The sequence below is a fragment of the Mytilus californianus genome, unplaced genomic scaffold (genome assembly GCF_021869535.1).
Source record: "Mytilus californianus isolate M0D057914Y unplaced genomic scaffold, xbMytCali1.0.p SCAF_3, whole genome shotgun sequence".
Classification (NCBI taxonomy): Eukaryota; Metazoa; Mollusca; class Bivalvia; order Mytilida; family Mytilidae; genus Mytilus; species Mytilus californianus.
The window spans coordinates 76,926,339-76,952,184 of NW_026262679.1; the positions used below are offsets into that span (position 1 = coordinate 76,926,339).

A 25,846-nucleotide genomic window follows, 5' to 3' on the forward strand; every position below is an offset into this window, starting at 1 on the left:
TATAGGCAACCGTACGGCCTTCAACAATGAAAAAAACCCATACCGTATAGTCGGCTATAAAAGGCCCCGATATGAAAAATATGAAACAATTCAATTGAGAAAACTAACGGCCTAACTTATAACAAAACAATTTACCAAAAAAAAATATGACAGACATGAACCAACGACAACAACTGAACTGCAGGCTCCTGACTTGGGACAGGCACAAAAAGAATGTGGTGGGGTTAAACATGTTTGTGTGCGCTCAACCCTCCCCTAAACTGGGTATTTATCGATCCTCATCCATAACAACTAAGAGGCCTAGAGAGTTTTTGGCAAAACAATATGACGATACAAAAACGTTTGTATTCATTAACAATTAGGAAAATAGCTCTACAAATTATTTTTCTTAGAATCAATACCCGTATTCAACGGACATGCGATTGCAAAAAACAGGATTTTTAAATTGCATACTAGACATGAGCTATACTGAATTGGCACTGTTATTCCTTCTTTCCTCTGTCTGTCACATAATCGTATAAAAGCAACAAATCAACTACTTCATTTCATTTTAGCTAATTTACAAAAGGACAAGTTATGAAATGAAAAAGTGAAATTTGTTTGAACAAACTAATTTAAGTATAAAGTTGATGTTTCAAATTGTTTCTACTCTAAAAGTCTGATTGAAGTTTGTTGCCTTGGATATAAGTAAATTGTGATCAAGCATATCTTGAATTTGATAGTCAATGACCAAACCATACAAATCATTAATTGGTTTTCCAGAACGGTTTTAGTACGAAATTAACAATTAAGAATATAGTTTAGGATTTTGAACTATTTTCAAACTTGCTACAAAAACAAATAATCATGATTCATTTCTTTAAAATTCTTAAAAACAAAGACTGTTTTGTGATTTACATGTGAACTTCAGTCAGGAAGGTATCTATAGTTTTCAAAACAGCATTTCAGAATGGAATATACAGTGGTTGCCTCCTATTTAGCATGTTGTAATGTTATAATCTATTGAAAGAGAGAGGGATGAGAGAAATGATTTCTCTAACAAAAATTATGCCCAATATTGAACAGAAGTTTCATTAAGAATCCATGTCAGTTTTTCTACATCTTATATAAAAAATTAGGTAAAACCATGCATCTGATATAACAATTTATCTGATCTTATAATTGTACCAAACAGGCATTTAGGTTCACTATTGCATTTATTTTTTTAAAGAAAGCAACTTGTCTTAATATTCCAGACACCCAAGGGTGAACTTGTAACACTGAACACTTTAAATTTGCAAAACACTCATTTGCAAATCCGGCGCCGCACTTTCTTGGACCTGCATTGTCATGTGAATAACCAAAATGTGCGGAACGACATGGGATTTACTAAATACTAAGTTTTAAAGCTCTAGATTATAAAGTTCTTTTGCAATATGAATTTAAATAAAACTGGGATTTTATAATCCCATGGGTTTTAGCATAATCCCATTGGAATCTGCATTATCCGATGGGATTTTGAATAAAACCCATTTGATATTTTCAGTCCCATGGGACCAAAGAAATCCCATGGGACATAAAATCCCAAGGGACAAATGAAATCCCATGGGACAAAATAAAATCCCATGGGATTCAAATTATCATAGTGAATATACAGTAACATGTATGTTTAAAATGAATTCTGTTTGGTAGTAAACTTAAATATAAAATAGTTGATGAAATATCAGAAATGCAAGCCACTAAACTACAGTATAAAGTGTTGAAGGAGTCTATTGGAAGTCAATTTACTAAACTTAACTATTACTTATTTCTGATTTTTAAAACATTTCATATTAATATCTCCTTCCAAATATTTCTGTCAATAGCTACATTTGATCTTTTTTCAATTTACCAAGATGGCAAAACTATATGCTAAAACTTGAGTCAAGTTCATGTCTTAAAAATAAGTTTTTAAAGGATTATTGATAGTTTTTGATAAATAACAAAGTAAAATGACTTTTTGACAGTTAGTTGCAATTTAATTTCAAAATTAAATGTTATGTATCAACAGATTTGTGAAAAGTCCGTTTAAAAATCCGTTAAATTTAAATAGATTTTCAAACTAACAAGGTTGTAACTTTCTAAAATTTAGGTGTTTGAGCCATTTCATATGCCCTAGAGTGTTCCATCCTTACAGCTCTTCTATAAAAGCATGCAATGTAAACCTTTGATCAACTTGCTTGCTATGTTTGTTTGGATGTTTGTAAACAAAAGGTAGGTAGTCTGTTTCAGTCTGTTTACTATATACTGAAATTTGATTGGACAATAAACATTAACTTCATTGCATGTCAATTTGTATTGTCTAATCAAATCCCAGTATATACAAAACAGACTGAAACTCCGTCTACCTATTGTTTGCAAACATCCAAGCAAACATAGCAAGCAAGTTGATCAAAGGTTTGCTTTGCATGCTTTTATAGAAGAGCTGTAACAAGAATATATATCTTGCACCTTATACTACTTATCATATTATTAAAGACTTCATACTTCAAGTTTTGTACTGTTATAATAACATACTGTTATTAATCTTGATTCAATATTAGAAATTGCATAAAAATAAATGTAAAAGATTGTTTTTTCATGAGTTAATGAATGATTCTGTTTATTTAATAAATTTATGTTGTCTTTCCTGTGATGCAGCATTGTTTGTTGGTGATATATTGTTTTTCCTGTGATGCAGCATTGTTTGTTGGTAACATGTTGTCTTTCCTGTGATGCAGCTTTGTTTGTTGGTAATATGTTGTCTTTCCTGTGATGCAGCATTGTTTGTTGCTAATATGTTGTCCTTCCTGTGATGCAGCATTGTTTGTTGGTAATATGTTGTCTTTCCTGTGATGCAGCATTGTTTATTGGTAATATGTTGTCTTTCCTGTGATGCAGCATTGTTTGTTGGCAATATGTAGTCCATCTTTTCATTGATTCTTCTCGTTGGGCTATTCAGCAAAGAACATTATTATAATTGTCGTTTTCATTATTTTTCGAGTCTTTTGTTATTTACAACGTCAATTCAAAACAAGAACTGATCTGACTTTTGTCTTTGAATTCATTCTGATCTTGTTTCTGTGTTTTCTTCCTTTCTTCCAAGTGATGCACTTCAAACTTTCTCAAAAAGAACCAAACAAATTTTAATTTTGGATAATGAAAACAATTTTGCATGTAGCAACGACATATCATTTTCAATAAGATACCATGCTAACCTACTAGTTATAATATACAAATGCTTGTGCTTTTCATTCTAAATGGAAGCAACATAATGATTTTTTGACTTGAAAACGAGAATTTGTTTTGATGGTATAATGGATAAGAAAAATCCTTCCATTAGTGTCACAACTATATATGAGGGTGATAACTTGGCACATTTTTTATCACTTTATAGAAACCATCGTCTTTTGTTGCTGTTTATCATGTTTTTTTCTCTCTTATTGTTTTTACATAAATCAGGCCATTAGTTTTCTTGTTTGGAATGTTTTACAATTGTCATTTCTGAACCTTTTATAGCTTACTGTGCAGTTTGAGTTTTGTTCATTGTTGAAGGAAAAAAACAAACAAACAATAGTACACAAAACACAACATAGAAAACTAAAGACTAAGCAACACGAACGCCACCAAAAACTAGGGGTGATCTCAGCTGCTCCGGAAGGGTAAGCAGATCCTGCTACACATGTGGCACCCGTCTTGTTGCCCATGTTAGTATAAACCCGGTAAATAGTCTAATTCGGTAGGTCACATTCGTGAAAAGGGAACGGGATTGTAATTACGACATTAGGAACATATCCGCTATCATCTCTGAAACGGTTATTCCATATCGGTCAACCAACTCGTGATGGCGTCCATAAAATTTACGAAGGGATGATGTCAACTTCACCATTTGGAACTCTTGGTTTAATAGCTTCCTTGTGAGCTGCAACCCTCTATCAAGGAAATCATGACAGGAAATACAAGCCCGGGAATTTCGTATCAATTTGGAGATATATACTCTGTATGCAGGCAGTGCGGGAATGTTGCTACATAGAAATGGAAAGTTCACAATTGGGAAGCTGAAATCATCTCTTTTGTCGTAAAGTTTTGTTTTCAACCGACTCTCATTGTCAATTTCTAGATGTAAGTCAAGATATGAGACAGACTTAACTGTATCTGTTGTATCCTTCATCTCTAGTTTGATGGGATGCGTTCAACATAGTCACCAAATTTTGAATTATTTAGTGAGAGAACATCATCTATATAGCGGAAAGTAAAGTTAAAGGATACTGTTAACTTCTTTTCTTTCTTCCTAAGAAGTTCCTGTATGAAGTCAGCCTCATAAGAATAAAGGAAAGAAGAAGGCACAGTTGGTTCCCATGGGCATGCCAATAGTTTGTTGAAAACACGTCCTCCAAACGTAACAAATATGTTGTCAATCAAGAAAGCAAGCATCTTGATAATGTCAGTTTCAGAGAATTTTTTGTATGAATTAGAGTGATTTTTCACAAAGTAAGATTTATCTATCCTCCCTAAGACAAGATACTTGTATCTACGTTGGACATTCTTTTTTTATGAAACAAAGCAATACCAACTCTTTCGATTTGTCTTTTAGTTTGGAATGGGGAATACTTGTGTAAAGCGTAGAAAAGTCAAATCATTTTTATACTGTTGAAAGATGAGAGTCTTAAATTGTATGTACTCTTAAAAGATCTTTGGAAATTTTTAGTATCCACATCTGACTCACATCATAATAGCCCAATGTGTACTTCAAGTTTTTAGCTTATAAATCTCTAACGAGAACACCTTATCATAAACACCAAAAGAAAATCTAAAACACTGAATTTTGATATATTTTTTCAAATTTTGGGTACTGACTAGCCATATCAAAGCATATATAAAGAAGGACATCGATTAACAAAACCCAAATGAATTGTGTTAATACCTCACATTATATAGTAATATTTGATTGGCTATTACGGAATAAGGTGTCATAGTTTAATTTCGATGTTTTTTCCCAAAAATGGCAGGAGTGGTGAATAACCCCGACATTGAACAACCCTATTAAGTACCTGTCCACCTAAGAATCATGCAGAGGTTGATTCATCTCAAATCATGAATTTATCAAATTTTTGTTTAAAATGATGTAAAACAACAAACATTTGAGTATTTGATCACTGAATACTTTATTTTATACTTTGTTGTTAAGATAAACAAGTTCCATAGCAACACATATTTTACTGCTGAAAATAGTAAGAATTTGAAAGTAATTGACTCATGTATACATCAATAAAAAAAATATGAAATGGAATTTAGATAATTCATGTATCAAAGGATATCTACACTTGAGCAAGTGGATTTTAAGATTTGGCACCAACAATGACATTCAAACATGTCTAACACCTTGGTTGCCAAGCACGTTTTTCCTTAGCAACCACTTACTAGAAAATTTGAAAAACAAACATAAATGTACAACAATTCCAATATTATCCTTAATGATAATACAACTTTATTATTATGTATCAACAGCTTAAATACAATATATTTACCTCACAAAAATTCACCAGATGCACATACATTAATTTCTCCAGAAAGTAGCGTGGAAAATTTACCATTTTTTTCAAAATGCACATTTTTGGTCAAATTTTTTGTTTTTTGTTTTTGTCTTGACTGGAGTAATTTCCATGTGAAATTGATAAAACTCTAGTAAATGGCCTCTTTTTATAAATTTAAAGATCATTTTGAACTATTTATATGTCTATGGCCTAGTTCAAAGTGAATTGTGATGATTTTTGTCTAAGAGACATTTGGATACTGATACCTTTAACCAATTGAACTTTGTAGAGATTGTGGTCCTTCCTGAGCCCATTAATTGCCCAAGTTAAAGTAATATCCATACATTTTCTAATGTGAATGAGAGCCTCTGAATCTGATTTACTGTTCTTATGTTGTATTGTCACCACTCTCCCATCTTAATGAAGGGATGGGTTAACCTGTCCAAAACAAGGAGCCTGTAATCCAGTGGTTGTCATTGGTTAATATCTGCCATAAGGGTATTTGTTTAAGGTATTCGGACCATAGAGCAACCAAAAATACAGGTGGTGATATTTGACAAATTTTCATATACGTTGATTAGGGGGGTCTAATGGATACCTTTTGTACAATAATTCACCGCAAATTATGTTTGGCATGTTGCCAAGAGGTCCAACAATATCGACTCCTGGAGGCTCATCTCAAGGCTTCTATCTCAACATATTTAAGTCTAAAAATGCACACAAGAATCAAAAATTTTAATGTCAAGTATTTTATATTATGAATTCTTTATCTACATGTACTAATAAAAAATTTCTATCAATTTTTTTTTTTTAAATCCATATGGAAATGTTACTAAAAATACACCAAAATCATCTAGCGGAAACACTGCATTAAAGGTTACACTCCCCTATCTGAAGTATAAAATTATTTTTTTTGAATTCAAATATTTATTTAAATGCCTATATATCCCATCTATAATATATAACATCATTATGGATTTTTACCATGCCAAATTCATTTTAGAGGTGATATAATGTACCTACAAGACCAATTGGTCTCGGAAAATGTTACTGCAATTTTGAAATAAAAAAAATGAACAAGGTAATAATCACTACAAAAAGGAAAGCTTCCCTACAGAATATAAAAAATAGAAGAGGCATTTGTCACCTAATTTTCAAATTTTGCTATTCTAAAAACAATATCACACACTTTGAGGTTACCACATCCATACAAACATAATGTACTTGTGCCCCTTGAACAGTGGCGGATCCAGGGGGGGGGGGGGGGGGGGGGGTGTGTTTCCGGGGTTGGAACCCCCCCTTTTTTTTGACGATCAATGCATTTGAATGGGGACATATAGTTGGAACCCCCCCTGGATTTGCCCCTGCCCTTGAACATACGCAAAATTCCCAAAAATAGCTGTTTTCCAGTATTTTGTTCCACAAAACTTCCACTTAATGATTTCATTTTTGGTTTACAGGTTCATAGTAGCAAGTTACAGATAAAGTTTGAGTTTGATGTTGATAAAATTTTAATTTTTTTTAGTTATACCCTTTAAAAATATCAAATTTCACCAAAATATTATTTTCCCAGACTTTCAATTCCACGGCTTCAAACAAAGCATTTACTTTTTTGTATGCAAGTTTAAGATGACATGTTACAGTTTAAGGTTGACTTTTATATTGACAATATTATGTGTACAAACTGTATTGGAGTTATGTCCCCTTGGAAATTATTAAAATCCTCAAAATATCTGTTTTCATGACATTTACATGTCATGCTCCAACTAAAAAGTAAAATCACAAAAATACTGAACTCTGAGGAAAATTCAAAATGGAAAGTCCCTAATCAAATGGCAAAATCAAAAGCTCTAACACATCAAACAAATGGATAACAACTGTCATATTCCTGACTTGGTACAGGCATTTTACATTATTGAATGTCAAAATCGTCAAAATAGCCAGCATTTTGTTAATTGAATTATAAGATTTTTGGTAGGCACTCAGATGATCAAGAAACAGCTCATGTTAAAGTTTAACATTTTTGTTTATCAGATCATTATGGGAGTTAACTCCTGTGGGTATAGTAAAAATTACCAACATATCAGTTTTCCTGAATTTTAACAGCATGTGAATTGATTTTTTAGTTTTCAAGTTCTGAGTGACAGTTTCAAGTTTCATGTCAATCAAATTAGCCTCAGGAGATATATGGCCATAGGAATAAGGAACAATGTTGAGCAATTAGAAACAAGATTTCAAAAATTAGAGGGGTATATAGAAGCTGAAAGTATAGTTATCGAACATGTGAGACATTTTTTGATTTAAAAAATAAACACAAGTTGTAGCACATAATGGGAAGATTTCTACATTTAAAGCATATTATGTAAAACATTCATATATTTATTGTGTCATGGTATAACTCAACTGACTTATTCTAATTCAATGGATCACCTTCGTCAAAAAGGATAACAATCTGATTCTATGAACAATAAATTGTACTAAAAAAGAGCAAAAAAGTAGTGAATAGCTGCAGCAATGGTGACTTAGGGTATGTGCTGCAGCTAGACAACTTTTGTTACTCTTTTTAATAAGTAAAAAAATGTAAGCACAACTCAATTTTAAATGGTAGCAACTTTCAGAAAAAAAGTTTAAAAAGTAATTTATGAGTTCGAGGAAAATTAAGTAAAAAAGTTTAGTTTTTTGTTTGAAAAGGTGATATCTTAAGAGAAAAAATTCTTTTTAGCAGAACTAGATTTAGAAGTATGGTGTTAAAATTTACTCATTTCAATCACTTTTTCAGAATTAATACTCATTCTCTGTAACCACTTAAACTTTTTCGGCACACATAGTCACCGATCTTTCTGAAAATTAGCTGATATGTAGATCCTATTAGACTAGTCAGAAAAATAATGTCAACCGATATATATATTGGTTGATTACCATGGTAACAGCAGAGAAAGTTGGGAATTTTGAGAAAAATACAATATTTGGTGTAGTGTTGTGAAATTATGCGGCTACATCTATTACAAAGAAACACAGAAACAGTTAATTTCACTCTTGTTTTAGTCAAAATTCAAAAAAAGTTATGGGGAATATACCTAGAAACATGCGAAATTAATTTCTAATAAATGTGGATAGTGTCCACATGTGGACACAGATGATGCCCCCGCTTGCATATCATATAGTTATAAAGGGACATAACTGAAGAACGGTAAAAGTGACACTACCCAAATTTGAACTTGATCTGAGTTTTGTGGTAATAAGCATTGTGTGTAAGTCTCATAACATTTGGTTGAGGCTAACTTAAGTAGAGAACAGAAACTAAAAATTCAGCAATTTTTCTATTTGTAATGACGCATAACTCTAGAACGGTTGTGTATAAGTTTTACAACATTTGGTTGAGACAAACTAAAAAATTCAGCAATTTTTATGTTTATAATGGGACATAACTCTAGAATGGTAAAAGTGTTGCCACCTAATTTCGTACTTAATCTGTATTATGTAGTAATTAGCATTGTGTATAAGTTTCATAACATTTGGTTGAGGCAAACTCAAGTTAGAGAACTGAAACAAAAAAAATGTACTTGATCTTTACTGAGTTTTGTTGGAATGAATATTGTGTATAGGTTTCACAATGTTTGGCTGGGGAAAACTTCAGTTACAGAATGGAAACTAAAAAATTTGCAATCTTTCTATTTATAAAGGGGCATAACTCAATAATAGTTAAAGTGACACTACCCAAATTCAACTTGATCTGTGTTTTATCAGTGGTAGTCAAAATTAAACATTGCATTGTATAAAGCATTGATTGTAGTTGATTCAGCTATAATCATGGTCAAAGGAAGATAACTCCAATTTTAAAAATATATTATATAAACTTGATATTTAGAAGAAAATAAAAATTTTGCAATTTTTCCTTTTATAAAGGGACATAACTCTAGATCGGTTAAAGTGACACCACCAAAATTCAAACTTGATCTGTGTTTTGTGGTAATAAGCATTGTGTATAAGTTTCATAACATTTGGTTGAGGCAAACTTAAGTTAGAGAACGGAAACTAAAAATTTTGCAATATTTCCTTTTATAAAGGGGCATAACTCTAGATCGGTTAAAGTGACGCCACCAAAATTCAAACTTGATCTATGTTTTGTGGTAATAAGCATTGTGTATAAGTTTCATAACATTTGGTTGAGGCAAACTCAAGTTAGAGAACGGAAACCAATTTCGGGACGTACGGACGGACGTACGTACGTACGTACAGACGGACAAGGGTAAAACTTAATGCCCCCTCCGGTACGGCGGGGGCATAAAAAATGATCATTGTGCAATTTTCCTCACAATACGAATTATCTCCCTTTGATGGGTTACACTAATGACTGGACCAAAACGAAAACGCTAATAACTTTTTTATTTCTCAAAGGATTTATGTCAAATTTGAATTGTTATAAATTTGGACCATTCAATATATAAATATAAGAAAAAAAAATATAGAAAACTTTTTTAAATCTTCATTTAACGAGACCTGACCAACGCTGACAATGCCAGGACCAAATGGAAATGCTAATAACTTTTTTATTTCTTAAAGGGTTTATGTTAAATTTGAAATATGATAAAGTTTAAGCATTTAATATATAAATTAATAAAAAAATATAGAAAAAAATATAAAATATTCAGATAACGTGACCTTTCTAACGTTGACAATAACCTGACCAACAATAGCAATGACCTGACCGATGAAAATTTCTGTGTTATTTTATATTATTAAAAAATAAAATGCTCCGCAGGGCGCAGCTTGATACGACCGCAGAGGTCGAACCCTGAACAGTTGGGGCAAGTATGGACACAACATTCAAGCTTGATACAGCTCTGAATTTGGATTGTGATTAAATATTTGACACAGCATAGGTTTCTGACACAGAATGAATGTGGTCTAAGAACTTAAAAATTTTAAATTGGACATTCACCTATTATGGTCCAATATCCAAAATCTAAATACATGGTTAGATTCAGCATATCAAAGAACCCCAAGAATTCAATTTTTGATGAAATCAAACAAAGTTTAATTTTGGACCCCGATTTGGACCAACTTGAAAACTGGGCCCATAATCAAAAATCTAAATACATGTTTAGATTCAGCATATCAAAGAACCCTAAAAATTCAATTTTTGTTAAAATCAAACTAAGTTTAATTTTGGACCCTTTGGACCTTAATGTAGACCAATTTGAAAACGGAACCAAAAAATAAGAATCTAAATACACGGTTAGATTCGGCATATCAAAGAACCCCAATAATTCAATTTTTGATGAAATCAAACAAAGTTAAATTTTGGACCCTTTTGACCTCAATGTGGACAAAGTTGATAACGGGGCCCAAAAATCAAAAATCTAAATACATGGTTAGATTCAGCATATCAAAGAACCCCATATATTCAATTTTTGTTGAAATCAAACAAAGTTTAATTTTGGACCCCGATTTGGACCAACTTGAAAACTGGGCCCATAATCAAAAATCTAAATACATGTTTAGATTCAGCATATCAAAGAACCCTAAAAATTCAATTTTTGTTAAAATCAAACTAAGTTTAATTTTGGACCCTTTGGACCTTAATGTAGACCAATTTGAAAACGGAACCAAAAATTAAGAATCTAAATGCACAGTTAGATTCAGCATATCAAAGAACCCCAATAATTCAATTTTTGATGAAATCAAACAAAGTTAAATTTTGGACCCTTTGGACCTCAATGTGGACCAATTTAAAAACGGGGCCCAAAATCCAAAAACTTAATACACGGTTAGATTCAGCATATTAAAGAACCCCAAGAATTCAAGAATAAAACCCCATTGAAATTGATCAAGAAATAAGCAATTTATACGAAGTATCTTCTTTTGCACAATACTGTGCAATTGAATATTTCTTGCTATTGCGCAATACTGTACAATTGACAATTTCTTGCTATTGTGCAATATATGTGCTATTGGATATTTCTTGCTATTGCGTAATACTGTGCAATTGAAGATTTCTTGCTATTGCGCAATACTGTGCAATTAAAGATTTCTTGCTATTGTGCAATACTGTGCAATTGAAAATTTCTTGCTATTGCACAATACTTATTAGATAATAATTTACACATCCTGTTTGGTGTGTATCTCCTACCATATCATTATTATTTGCTTTTAAATATTAATCAGAAATAACCAACTTAAAATGGAAAATTTTAAAAGAAAAAAAAAAGGAAAAAAAGAAAAAAAAAGAAAAAAAAAATTCCCCCCCAAATTTTTTGAACCCCCTTATGATTCATCACCCCCAAACTCAATCCCAGCCTTCCCTTTGTGGTATGGTACCTTGCAGTACAATTTCAGAGAGATCCATACACTTGAACACAAGTTATTGTCTGGAAACTAGAAAAATGCTTATTTTTGGCCCCTTTTTGGCCCCCAATTCCTCAACGTTTCGGGCAATTACCCCCAAACTCAATTCCAGCTTTCCCTTTGTGATATGGAACCTTGTAGTACAATTTCAGAAATATCCAAACACTTACACACAAGTTATTGTCATGAAACTAGAAAAATGCTTGTTTTTTGCCCCTTTTTTGGCCCCTAATTCCTAAAATTTTGAGGCAATTACCCCCAAAATCAATTACAGCCTTTCCTTTGTGATATGGAACCTTGTGGTACAATGTCAGAGAGATCCATACACTTACACACAAGTTATTGTCTGGAAGTTACAAAAATGCTTATTTTTGGCCCCTTTTTGGCCCCTAATTCCTTAACTGTTGGTACCATAACCCCCAAAATCAATCCCAACCTTCCTTTCGTGGTATTGAACCTTATGGTAAAATTTCATGGAGATCCATTCACTTAAACTAAAGTTAGAGTGCGAAAACCAATGTGTCTTCGGACGACGCCGGACGACGCCAGACGACGACGCCAACGTCATACCAATATACGACCAAAAAATTTTTAATTTTTGCGGTCGTATAAAAACAGGAAAAATATGTTTTGGGTAAAAAAAACTTGACCTGACCAACGTTGACTGTGTCCTGGTCGTTGTACTACCTAATACTTATTTATATATTATTGGATTTTCTTTAAATTTATAAAAAAAATAGAATTAAGAATGAATGGTCAAAAACTGGGAAAAACAGTTTAGGGTACTATGACGAGCACCGAATTATTTAAACTTTTTATGGTGTTGAGTAGTATATTGTATTTGACTGTGTTGTAAATTATGTTGTATATTACCGGTTATAATTTGACACGATTGATCACAAATATAAAGTAACTCAAAAGGTGTGTTTGAAGTAGGCCATACGTACATGTAAGTTAATAAATCCAATATAGTTTGTTTTTTTAATATTTTCTAACAGTAAATAGTTATTTCCACGTAGTACTTGAGGTATGCCCGAGCCCCTGCATGCACGATATCTTTGTAGTTTAAAATATTTTCATAAAATATAAGTAAACATATTCGCGGACTTAACTTGAGGGTTACCAGAGCCTTGTCTTAGTTTTAAATGTTCCCGAAAGTTTGTAAAGCATTTTATATTTTCTTATTTGATAAAATTAATTGTTCAATCTAAGTGTTTCTATAAATTTGATGCAAAGCCTATTACATTTAAATAGGTATAAAGTCATTTTTCCTGGTCATGATAACGGTCAGAATATAGGACAGAAAGTCAGAGACAAAAAGTCGCGGACAAAAAGTCACATGTATAATATGTTATAAACATAGACTTCGGCTTCAAAGTAAAATCTATTTTTTTTTTGTTTAAAGAAAGACAATTATATACTAATTTTGAGAAACATCTTTCTGTAATGGGCTTTCAGAGGAAATCAAAGTATATGTACATGCATATAATTCTTTTAAAGTTACCCTGTGTAAAGAGTTATCATATTGTCAATATTTTTTAATTTGCTGCTAAAAATCCATTAAGATTACTGTTATTTTCTCAAATTTCAATAATCCAATGCCTTTTACTAATGTAAATATAGTGCTACCAAAGGCGGATCCAGGGGGCCATGAGGGCCCGCCCCCTCCTTTCATTGGAAACATTTGGTTGATTACATATGGAATCACTGAAGCATGAATGTAGCGGGCATCTCTTAAGGCAGTCAGTGGTACCCCTGATATGACAATTGTCTAGATGGTATATTTTCCCCCTGCTGCTCGTTGTAAGACCAGCAGTCACCCGCTGACCGATTTTCCGTGGGTCCTCTCAGGGAAACGGCACTTTTTGGAAAATCTCGAAAATTCCTCCCCGGTCAGAATGTCAAACAAGAAATGTGTCGGATGAATAGCAGGGACCATCGGGTCGACGGCCGACCGTACACGCACTTGCTTGTTAAGCCATTTTTTTTTAGGGGCTCCCTAGTTGATCTATTGAAATTTCTTTCCTTGTCCAATTGATCCCGATTTCTAGTGATATTTCAAATTGTCTGCCTTCATCCCAGCTTACACCTATTGAAGGACCTTTTTGTTTTTTTTTGATTTTTTATAACTTTTATAAAAAATGATCTTCATGTAGATACTCATCATCCAATAATACAATATTATTCAAAACGTATAGCTACATGTATACATGCTTTGCCATTTCAACATTGAGTTTAAGAATGAATAAGAAAAATAAACAGCTCATAATAAAGTTATTTTTTCCTTTATAGAAAGGTTAGATGGTCAATTATCATTTATTTAGAGGATCAACGTCTGACTCTTTTGGTTCTATTTTTTATTGTGTTGAATTGTTTCAAATTATTGACTTTAATTAATTTTTGGTCAGTAGACTAGCACAGGACCTACAATGTTCCTATTAAATTTATTGGTTTTGTTCTCTTCTGAAATATGCATGAGATGTTTGACACTGGACATAAAGCAAACCACAACTAATCGGTCATTTCTTTTTTACAAAATTGTATACACTCTTTGCTATATGTATCGAAGTTCATTAAACGAATTTGTAAAAATTAGCACTTATCAGTATTTTTGCAAATGGACTGCTTGTTTCCATGGCAACACATTCAATGGCAAATATTGCATAATTGAATATATAATTTTTTAAATGATTTTGTTTTTTTTCTAGATTTAGTCATTGTTTTTCTTGTACATTTTTCATGATCATAAAAACAGACTGAAATTTCTTCATAATCAGCACTTTTATCCAGATTAGAGAAATTGTATTTGTTTCATTCAAGTGGTAACACCATTATCGATATACTATACCAGAAACATTATTTATATATACACATGTGTGTATACAGTGAAACTTAATAAGTGTTTTCTTTTTCCTACTTTTGTGTACGTTTAAGAAACTAACTGAATTTTTTTTTAAATTGTTTTAAACTTGTGTATCATGAAATTGTTTCCATAGCAACACAGTTAAAACTATAATACCGTTATGTATCAATATGTTTCAAATTTTGATGATTACAATCTTTTCTACAAATTGTATATTTATTTATTTTTTTCTGACTGCAGAATAAGGTTTTAAAACATTTTTTTTCAAAAATTTTCAAAAAAAAATTTTTCTGAAAAAATGAAAACTAAGCATTTTGTATCCATGGTAACAAAAAAATGAGACATACTTCCCCATTACTTTTTCGCATCATTGATAAGATAAGACTATGGTATTTATGAATTGATGGTTGACTTTAACTCAGGTGTCCGCAAAAAATTATGGTGAGCATTCAAAAATGACCTCAAAAGAGTATTTTTTACCTAATGCAAACCACATAAAAAGGGGGGTATATGTGATTATGATTGAAAATGAATATGAAAATATCAGTTATTAAATTACATTAATAAAATGCACATATTTAATAAAATCATAAAAAAATGTTCTTTCTTTTAATCATTTATTATGAAAAAGTATGTTGAAAATAGCCATTTTCAGCTTAAAATCATAGATATCCAGAAGAGGTAACACTGGTCATCGGTTGCTATGGCATCCGATATGCTTAGCAACCAAAATTTTGCCATTTTTTGTTTGTTTCATCAAGACTAGTAAGTGTGTGAAGTTTGAAGAAAATCCATGACCATGCGTGCCACACTCCCTATATAAAAGTTTAAATAGTTACAGAGAACCAGTATTAATAAGCTGCATTTTTACTACAAAGAAATCAATAGAGTTGGTGCTTTTCTTTTGTTGTTGAGTACATAATTCTAATGCAATATCATTTGTACTAAATGTACATTTTTATGCAAATTATGAGTTTAAAACATCCATAGCCTCCAGAGTGTCAATTAAATTAAGGGCCGGCTCCAAGTCTTCATCCTCAATTGTTTGTGGTTTTGTATTTCGGGTCATAACACAGAGGCGAGAAAAAAAAGAAGCAATCTGACTAGGTTGAAGGCATTCCTCTGGTTGAAACATTTTGTGTCCATTTTCATCTCTACAAACACGCATGTTCCTAGATACATCATCTGCATTTGATTTTCTGCCACTTTGTTCACCTGCGTTAAATATAGCTCTAAGGTATGTTTTGACATTTTCTGTAAACCTCTGATTTTTCCTTTCCTTTTTTATCGCCCAACCCATATCTGATGAAGGTGTACCTGAAGTCAATTTAGAATCTCTCAAAACTGTGGCATGTTCGGCAATATTTAAGCAAGACTCCTTCCACTTAATTTTGATGTTGTCATTAGTGGAACTTTGATTTAACTTGATCTGGTGGTTTGCGAGAAGGATGTGGGACTCGAGACCAGAGTAAGTCTGGAACACTCTTGAGCAACAAGGTTCTATACATGAGAATACATTAGATGATGGTTGCATGGTCTCATTGTTGTTGCTTTCCACAGGCAATTCCACATCAACATTATCAGGAACCAAATCCTGGGCTTTGTAAGAAATGCTTCCTGCTTCCTTTTTTGGAACAACAAAGTCAGCAAGGACAACGATTTCTGTTGAAGACAGTGGGGAAGGACAGATCTTCTTTATTTGTTCTTCTGACAACACATTCCCACAACCAACTTCAAAGGCTTTAAACGCAATGATCTGCTTTTCTCTGAAAATTAAAAATAACTGACCTTTACAAATCATACTACTTTAATTTCAAATAAAGTAGATTATTTTTCTAATAAATAACAATGAACTTCACTTGAAAACAATAAATATATCTGTATTTCATGTCGGAAGAAAATATTTTTTAGTTAACATAATATGCCAAGTAGTCGATGAATTTGCACTGGCCTGGATTTATCATATTTCAGAATTATTTAGCTGATTTTGAACATGTTTGCAAAACAGCAGTTCCATGTCCATTCATCTGTGGCAAACATGACATTATACTGTTCTGTTTTGTCCTCATTGAGGTGGACTTTCCCCCTTAAAATGATTGAATATAATATCAATAAGTTTTTCATGTATGCTAATGGAATATTCTAATGCAATTCTTTTGTAATGATAATTTTCATTGGACTTCGACAAATATTTTGAAGGGGTCACCTTTTGTCAACGTTAATCTAATACTGAAATAAATATACATTTGTAATTGATATCTCAGTTATATCTTGAAACCAATTTGAAATTTTGTCCCCTCCTTCAGGACAATATTTCACTATGAAATTCTGTCCATGAAATAAATTTCTAAATCAAATGATTACAAACCGTACCCAAGCATGAAGCATGCAAATTTTTAGATTTATTGCTGAAATTATTTTGTGAAGCATGTAAACATTTTACATTTGAAAGAAATATTTTATTTAAAGAAGCTAATTTCAAATTTGCATTATATAATTTATAAATTTTGGTGAAGCCAGTTAAAAGAGAAATGAACAGAATAAAATGCATTTATTTACCGTGACTCTATATTTGAAATCTTTGATATTCCTTTCCATGTATTCTTGATCTTACTGGCTTCTCCAGCTACCTGGGAATTTATCTGGACGTGTGCAGCTTGACAGCCCATTACACCACCCAATGAATCTATGGCATTCTTCATATCACCTGCTGTTTTGACATTATTCCCAGAAGAAACATATTGACGAATCTTACATCTTAGATGGGCAATCTTTGCATCACAATAGGATTTACCATCCTGCACCTCACTAAAGTCATATCTCTTTATTGTGATTGCTAAAACAAATATGTCCTCTTTTAAAATAACTGTTCTGTCAAAAATTATTATAGGATTCATTGATTTTTTAAAGGAATTTATTGGTGTATAAACTCGACCAAGTCACTCACAAACAAATATAAGTCCAAAGGACTTAAAAGTCTTTTTTGATATGTTTGTCAGTGACTTAGTCCAGTTAATACACCAATAAATTCCATTTAAAAATGTGTTTAATCCTTATAATTCTTTATATATGGAGATAAGTAATTTGATTTCTCCAATCGTAACCTCTATCACAGGTAAATTGTAAATTTGTGGCATGGAATGGACCTTGCTTAACACCAAAAAATATACTCCACGAAATTTGCTATTTGAAGAATACACTAAAAGAATATCTTATTTACTTTCAAATAAATGTTTTTTGTTTAAACATGTAATTTAATTTGAAGATGAACGAGAAATGTAAAAGCATATATTTCAAGTCAAGCTGGTTTGTGCTATTATTGCTGCAATCTTGTTTACATTGGTTACAAAAAGTAGTTCTGTCAGCGTCATCTATCGAAAAATAAACAACGCCATGATCCACTACCGGAAGCCCTCTCCACCAATCATATTAAAGTATTTTCTTGTATGCATATCATATAAGAATTATACAGTGATAACACAGACCTTTATTACTATGAAGTAATATTTTTCATTATTCAAATATTTCATTTTTTTTTTCTAAATTTTCTGGAGAGTTCAATAAAAATTTGAAAATATTGGTTTTCTTTTTCTAAATCAAATTTAAATTGAAAACCAATGCATGTTCTATAATTATGTTTTCTGTATTTCGATATAAGCAGTAATTTTCTGTACATTGCTTCACAAATTTATGCTTCACAACATATGTAATTAGTAAGAACAATTATTTGAAGAATGATCTACATTTCCTTGAAATTCTACAGAAATACAAAAATATATTGTCATTCAATAGAAGCTATTCATATCATACCAGTTCTTTCTGAAATTCCATCAAGGGATAACCAGGTGTTTCCACAATGATAACAACCTGCATTATCACTTCTGAGGTAAGCTGATGTAATACAAGGGAGTTGTTTCTTCAAAGTGTTCAATGTGTGTTCCAAAACAGACACAACTGCAAACCAATCTTGTTTCACCTGGTCAAAGATATGGGTATAGGTCCTATGCTGTAAAAGGAAAAGAAAATTAAACAATTTTACTCCATCTCTCTTTTAAAAGTAATACAATTTCAACAAGTTTGGACTCACAAAAATGTCTTGCCAAAATATTCATGTACAAAAGCCTTAAGCCTATAATATTTACCAAAGTATAAAATTTGATGAGGATGTAAACGGTAAAAAAGAATTTCTAACTATTGATAATGAGAAATTTACCTATGACTCTAACTAGACCATGATGACAAAATCAAGTAAAGTTGACATGTCCACATTACAAGAATACTGTTGACTTATCATATCTAGTCAATTTATATCTCAAATACTGCTGATATAACAATACTTTTGATAATAATGAAAAACTAAACCCTATAAAGTTTTTTATGAATCTGCATAAAAAATGAATCATGAATAAAGGTCATGGTCAGCATTAAGGTGCCTGACTGACAGGGTCATACAATAAGCTACATAGACATCAAATTGTATATTCCTAGGCGAACTTGTATAAAATAAAATTGAGAATGGAAATGGGGAATGTGTCAAAGAGACAACAACCCGACCATAGAGCAGACAACAGTCTTGAACAGATGAACAATTTCTGAAATGTACAGCTTTCCAGTTTCAAAAGTTACCTTGCAACAAGAAACGTAGTTGCTATGTCTTGAAATCAAATACTTGATATACCAGCTTGTAGAATTCACATTCACAAGGTGTAATGTATATACTGGTAGGTGTAAAAGGGATTTAATTCAGGTGATTTCAAGACTTTTTGTTTTTTTTTCAATTGTACCTTATAATAAAGTAACTGATAACATCAGCTATGAAAAGTAATCTTAGTACCTTTAAATTTGTTTCATCATCTTTGAAAATGCACACACACACATGCCAATTTATGCCCTTTTGTGCATACCAGTCAGACTGTTTTTCCCTAAATGACAATAGCAGGAATTTCATCGCCCAGTCCATTATAATAAAAACTTCTTCTTTCTTCAAACTGCCTAGTAGAGCATGTCTACATCTATCTTGATTGGCACAACGAACCAAGTGCTGCTTCCAAGACAAGATATTGCATTCTCCTACTTCAATATCCTGAAGGAGCTCAGACTTAAGTTCCACTGGAATATCTGCATATGATAAAAGAAATAAATTAAATATTGATGATTATTTGTATTGAAGTTGAAGAATTCAATGAACATTAATGAAATACCATGATATATATTTTGAGATTTAGGTATAGTTTCTAACATTTAATCAAATAAAGTTAGAGATTATTTTTCTAATTAAGACGTTTATATATAATGACCAATAACCTTAAAAAGATTCCACAAAATATGTTTAATGTTTATAAACTACAAAAAAAACTTTATAAATCAGGTTAAGTTTTTATTTATTAATTGAATTGTTTCAAATGTTTTATGTTGAGGCCTTTTATAGACAACTATATGATACGGGTTTTTCTCATTGTTAAAGACCTAATAATTGCCCATTAATTGCTTACATCCACTTCATTTGAACTTTGGTGAATAGTTATCTTATTGGCAATCATACCACTTCTCCTTATTTTTATATTGTTCAAAAAAAATTTAAGCAAACCTGCAATTCAGTAAGATAATACTTGCCTTTCTCTTCAGATGTAACTCTTTTGAGGTTGATTATAGATCTGGAGAAGAGCTCACATCTATCACAAACCATGTTATGGCTGTGGGTACATTTCTTTTGAAGTGTCTGATCTTTAGGATCAGACAATGCGAACATAATGCAGTGGTCAGGGCATTGGTCAGCAAGTGATGTATGCAGTTTGAAGTCAGTTTTTATATATAGTTTAAATAAATGGAGATCTTGCTCAGTCTTCTCTAAATCATCTTGTACTTCAGGGCTAAAATTCAAACAAAAAAATTAGTTGCATTACATTTACAATGTTTACTAAGTTTAAGCTTCTAGGAATTTTAATGTAATCTACAACATATGCAAAATTAAACAAGTGAAACTGCGAGCTACTGCTCACTGATGATACCCCCGCCTCAAGTGGATAATTTTTAAAGTGTAAAAATATGTAAGTGTTCGGTAAACCGGAAGTTGTTAAGTGATGAATTTGAAAATGCATCACACGGTATAGCTGACTTATATAAACCCTGAAACCAAATTTCAGAAATCCTTGTATTGTAGTTCCTGAGAAAAATGTGACGAAAACTTTCAATTTGGCTATCATGTGTAAAATGATACAAGTGTTCTGTAAACAGGAAGTTGTTGAGTGATGAATCTGAAAATGCATCACACGGTATAGCTGACTTATATAAACCCTGAAACCAAATTTCAGAAATCCTTGTATTGTAGTTCCTGAAAAATATGCGACGGAAATATTCATGGGACGAAAGGACGGACTGACGGACAGACAGAAGTCAGTATACCCTTATTTTTTTAAAGCGGGGGTATAACAATGTCTTCCCAAATGTTTTCTTCTAGAGTACAATGGCCATAACCATGCATATACTGAGAACAAAACTTGACAAAATCATGATATGAATGCAGTGAGCATCATAATAATACATCTTTCTTAGCCTTAGTTTCCAGAAAATTCATTTTGCAACACTTAAATCAGGCTCATGAATTGACAGATTAAATCAAATTGGCAATCAATCACATGTACAGCTAGCTATATGCAATGGTTGGTTGCTAATCATTTATAGATCAATTGTATACATATTTTCAATTTTGAGTACTGTGAATTGATCACTGGCTGTCTCTTTGGCAAATTACAAAAATAGTGACATTTTTATAAGAATAACAATTAACCTTGACTATTCCTGAGCTTTTATTTTCCATCTATACAAATAAGAACTTACTCAGTTAAGTAAAGTTTAAGCTGCTTTTTGACTTCGTCTAGAGTATCAAATGCTGTGGATCCATCAGTGGCAATATTGTCTAGGCCTCTCAAACTCGTTCTTTTGGAAGCTGGACAAACCCTCAAAATTTCAAAAAGAGATGATCTGGATAGTGGATCAACATCTGATTCTTCACAGAAGGCTTCGTACATATGGACCAAGTTGGCGTGGCAAACAGTTCGAACCACTTCTGGTATTAAAATCTTTTCTCCACTATTCAGTTTCATTTCTTTGGTTCCATATGAGCTGACCTAATAATCAATACAATTAAACATATACTAGTATTCATTATGATACATTATCAGGGTTTGACACTAACTAAATGTATGTACTAGCCTGCAGGGCTAGTGAAATTATTTTCTACTAGTCCTCTTGTCAATTTACTAGTCCTCCTAGTGCCGAAGGCACTTGGACGGGTCGTGCCGGTGGCACGACCCTATCTAGGAGGGACTGGGGGCATGCCCCCCCCAGAAAATTTTGATACAAATGAAGCTAAATCCTGTGTTCTGGAGCATTTCCAGAGGGTTTTGAACACGTTTTGTTACATGAAATTTCACTGGTTTGCAAATAAAAAATACCAAAAAAAAATTAAAAAAAATCATATTTTAATCATCTATATTAAGAATGTGTTCGAATTATTTTGAAGACCCCTTTCGATCATTACATCATCATCCTCATTTTACTTATCATTATTACTAGTGTCTTCAATGAAGATGGATAAGTTAGGGATTTAAAAATACACCCACAAAAGAGGAAAGGTTTGCCCTTGCTGTTTTTTGTCATAATTCTTCATGGACTCCTTCTTTTCCCTTGTTGTTTCAGTTTATTTTTTTTTTTGCAGGAAAAGATTTTATTCCTAAAAATCTGTATAGTTTTACCAGAGACCAAGGAATTGTATAGTATACAAATCCTTGCAGAGACCTATAATTTTGTTTTTATGAATCTGTATAGTTTTACCAGAGACCAAGGAAATGTATAGTATACAAATCCTTGCAGAGACCTATAATTTTGTTTTTATGACAGTAATTCAATGATATTGTTTGCCTCAAATTACATTCGAAATACAGCTTTTTCCCCTAGAGAAAATTCCCAATTACTAAAAAAATGGCTTAAAATTCCTACCAATAAGTTGTACAATTTTTCCCAAACAGTGATGGTATCGGTAGTAATGTATGTAAATTTCGTATTCATGTTATTATTTTGATATTATGAAAGCACTTTTGAGATCCAGGTTTCTGATTAGAATCATCACGGCGTTTGTAACACACATGGTTTTCAATGTATTAAGTACCATCATTGTTTCCGTATCTTTCCCCTCCCCAAAAAGTACCTTTCATGTTAAAAAAATGTCTGACAATCAAAATATACGTGAATAAACTTTGTACAATAAAGACAGCAAAGGTCAGCAAAAAATCTGGGATTTGTTGACAATTAAAATTTTGTGAAATTCCTAGTTTTTAACAAAATTTTGACTAGCACGTCGGACTACTGTGATGAAAACTTTACTAGCCCTCCCTAATTTTTACTAGCCTCGGGCTAGCGGACTAGCGTTAGTGTCGAACCCTGATTATGCCAAATTTAGTCCACCCTCCTTGGTATCTAAATGACACCAAGATAATACAATGGTTACTGGGTGTAATTTCAATAATTTCAGAGGGAGTCTTTCAGCAATTTGATCATATGTTATTGAAAAGCATGAGAAATGCAGGGTATCTAATTTCATTTAACAACATCTTGGTGTTAATATACATAACTTTAACCGATCTAGAGTTAGGCCCCTTTACAAATGGAAAAAACTGCTGAATTGTTAGTTTCTGTTCTCTGGCTTCAGTTTGCCTCAACCAAATGTTATACACAATACTTATTACCACAAAACTCAGATCCAGTACAAATTTGGGTAGTTTCACTTTCACTGCTCTTCAGTTATGTCCCTTTATAACTTTATATGATATGAATGTATCCACTGTGTCCCATGGACACATTCCCCTTTTATTTTTATAAGTTTGGCATTAAAGACCATCAATCTTAGACAGGAAAAAAACTGTAACATAAAGATTGCATTAGAAAATGTTATATATACCTGATGAAATAGAGGATTGAAGAAGAAATCCAAGGCATGAGCAACCTTCCACTGTGAAAGTCTCTGACGGTGTTGCTTGATTTGTTTTGGAACTTGTGAACCTGAAACAGAAATAGTATGCACATATTTAAACAAAATTAAAGAAGCTATCATAACTTCAGTCTCTTTATAACAAATAAAATCAATATAAAAAGAAGTTCTTCTGGTTACTAGTTACTATATATTACCATGGATTCATTCTTTTGCCAAGTGCATGATTTTAACTGACAACCTCAGTGTTAACAGCATAGTGATACAGTAGTTTTATTACTTAGACCATTTAAGGAATGACTGTAATATTTTTTCTGTCTATGAAGAAATAACATAAAAAATGTGGTGCACATTGAATAACCCACGTAGCGGGTTATTTAAAAGTGTGCACCACATTTTTTATGTTATTTCTTATAGTTTAATTCTAAAAAGGAGTAAATCATGATAAAAATGTTGATGACGTCGCGGTCACATGACAAAATTATGTCTATGAGCTGATAGACAAAACACTTTCAGCCAATCAGAAGACGTGTTACATCCAAAATTAAATTATTTGGCCATAAACTCCCCATCTCTTTCTTGATCTAAGAAATTTGTCTTATATACTTATAAGCTATAGGTTTATATAATACCTTCTCCACGCACTGAAGCATGTAGTCATGCCGGGTCTATACTATAAACTGTCAAGCCTGGAATCATTTCCTGTAGCTGTTTCTTAGTATAATCTTTTGCCAATATTGACATCATCTGTTTCTTCATGTTGAAATCATTGGTGTTATTATACAGTTTTACAATTGTGGTCGTTAAATCAGGAACTGGTGAAACCTGTTTCTCCATCTTCATCAACTCTGTTAGCTCACTAGCTTGACCTGGAGCCAAACAATCCATCAATACTTCAATGGCAGTTGTAGCTTTATGTTTAAGCATATGTTTTGATGAAGGATGTAGTGAGGCTATATCTGTTCTGACTTGATATTTCAATGGACTTATCTTACCATTCGACAATAACGACAGGGCAGTGTTGACATCATTTAAAAGAATTTCCCCTTTCTTTTCATCTGTACTCCAGCTAGTAGTTTGAGATAACTATGTAAAGAAAAAAGTTACAAACAACATTAAGATAACTTTTATGAGTAAGCTAACATGTGCAATCTGCTTATAGTAAATATGTTTAATTGACTTGACCACATAATCAATAAGGAGTTCCCTCTTACAACCTGTTCACACAAATACCATGTAAGGTTACAGTACCATATGAAATGTCTTAATAAATATCCTGAAACCATTTTATTGTACAAACTACTATCATTTTTTTTTTAGAAATTTGACCTTGATTGACCTTACATATTGCTTTTTATTTTATTTGACCATATACGCAATCTTCTATATGTTATATAATCTATCTGAATAATAATCTGAAAACATTTTTTTGCACAAGTAACTATGACCTTGAACTGTGATGTATTCACCTCAAATGAATTGGAATCTTCATCTTCTATGTTTATATACATATATATTTAAATAACTTGCCAAGGTACATAACATATATATTGTATTGTATTTGAAAAGTGTCTTGTTGATTAATGTATTTAATGGTATGATTGATTGATTGATTGTTGGTGTTTTTACACCACTTTTAAGCCCCACTTTTGGGCTATTTCGTGGCGGTCAGTTTTTATTGGTATGAAAATCAAATACAATTCTATTATTTTATCAAATGTATTACTTACATCTTGACTGAATGTCATGGAGTCAGTTTCAGCTGTACTGGGTTGTGCATCAGTCTTTGCAGAGGAGTCATCATCCTGTAAGAAAATGTTCCGTAAAAAAAAATCTATAATACATAACATTGATCAATTGGTGTTTGCTTGCTTAATATCTAGTGGAAAATACCTCATGCATATTCTGGATGAGAAAAATCTATGACCTTAACCTTGACCTCCGTTTAGTTACCTTAAATCAGTAGGGATTTTCATTTAGGGATCATATTAGCCACTGTTTGTTATACATATTTTTGTACTGTATTTAAAAAGTGTCGTTTAGATATGTATTTCATGGCAGGTATCTAATACAATTCTATTAATTTTATCAAATTTTATTGATGCATTTTTGATTTTG

At 32.0% G+C, this 25,846-nt stretch overlaps 1 protein-coding gene and 1 long non-coding RNA gene across 2 annotated transcripts; both read right to left on the minus strand.

Annotated features, from left to right (window-relative positions):
* Positions 1-15,594: 15,594 nt before the first annotated feature.
* LOC127733581 (uncharacterized) lies at positions 15,595-19,856 on the minus strand. Its single transcript, XM_052242918.1, has 4 exons — positions 19,577-19,856; positions 18,553-18,748; positions 17,302-17,578; positions 15,595-16,508 (listed from the first exon to the last, which is right to left on the minus strand). Exons 1-4 carry the CDS (start codon positions 19,700-19,702, stop codon positions 15,710-15,712), a joined length of 1,398 nt encoding a protein of 465 aa, XP_052098878.1. The 5' UTR covers positions 19,703-19,856; the 3' UTR covers positions 15,595-15,709.
* Positions 19,857-20,361: 505 nt separating this feature from the next.
* On the minus strand, positions 20,362-24,392 carry LOC127735097 (uncharacterized). Its single transcript, XR_007998039.1, has 4 exons — positions 24,361-24,392; positions 23,699-23,799; positions 21,580-21,869; positions 20,362-20,612 (listed from the first exon to the last, which is right to left on the minus strand). It is a non-coding gene; the product is annotated as an uncharacterized LOC127735097 (long non-coding RNA).
* Between the last annotated feature and the right edge of the window lie 1,454 nt (positions 24,393-25,846).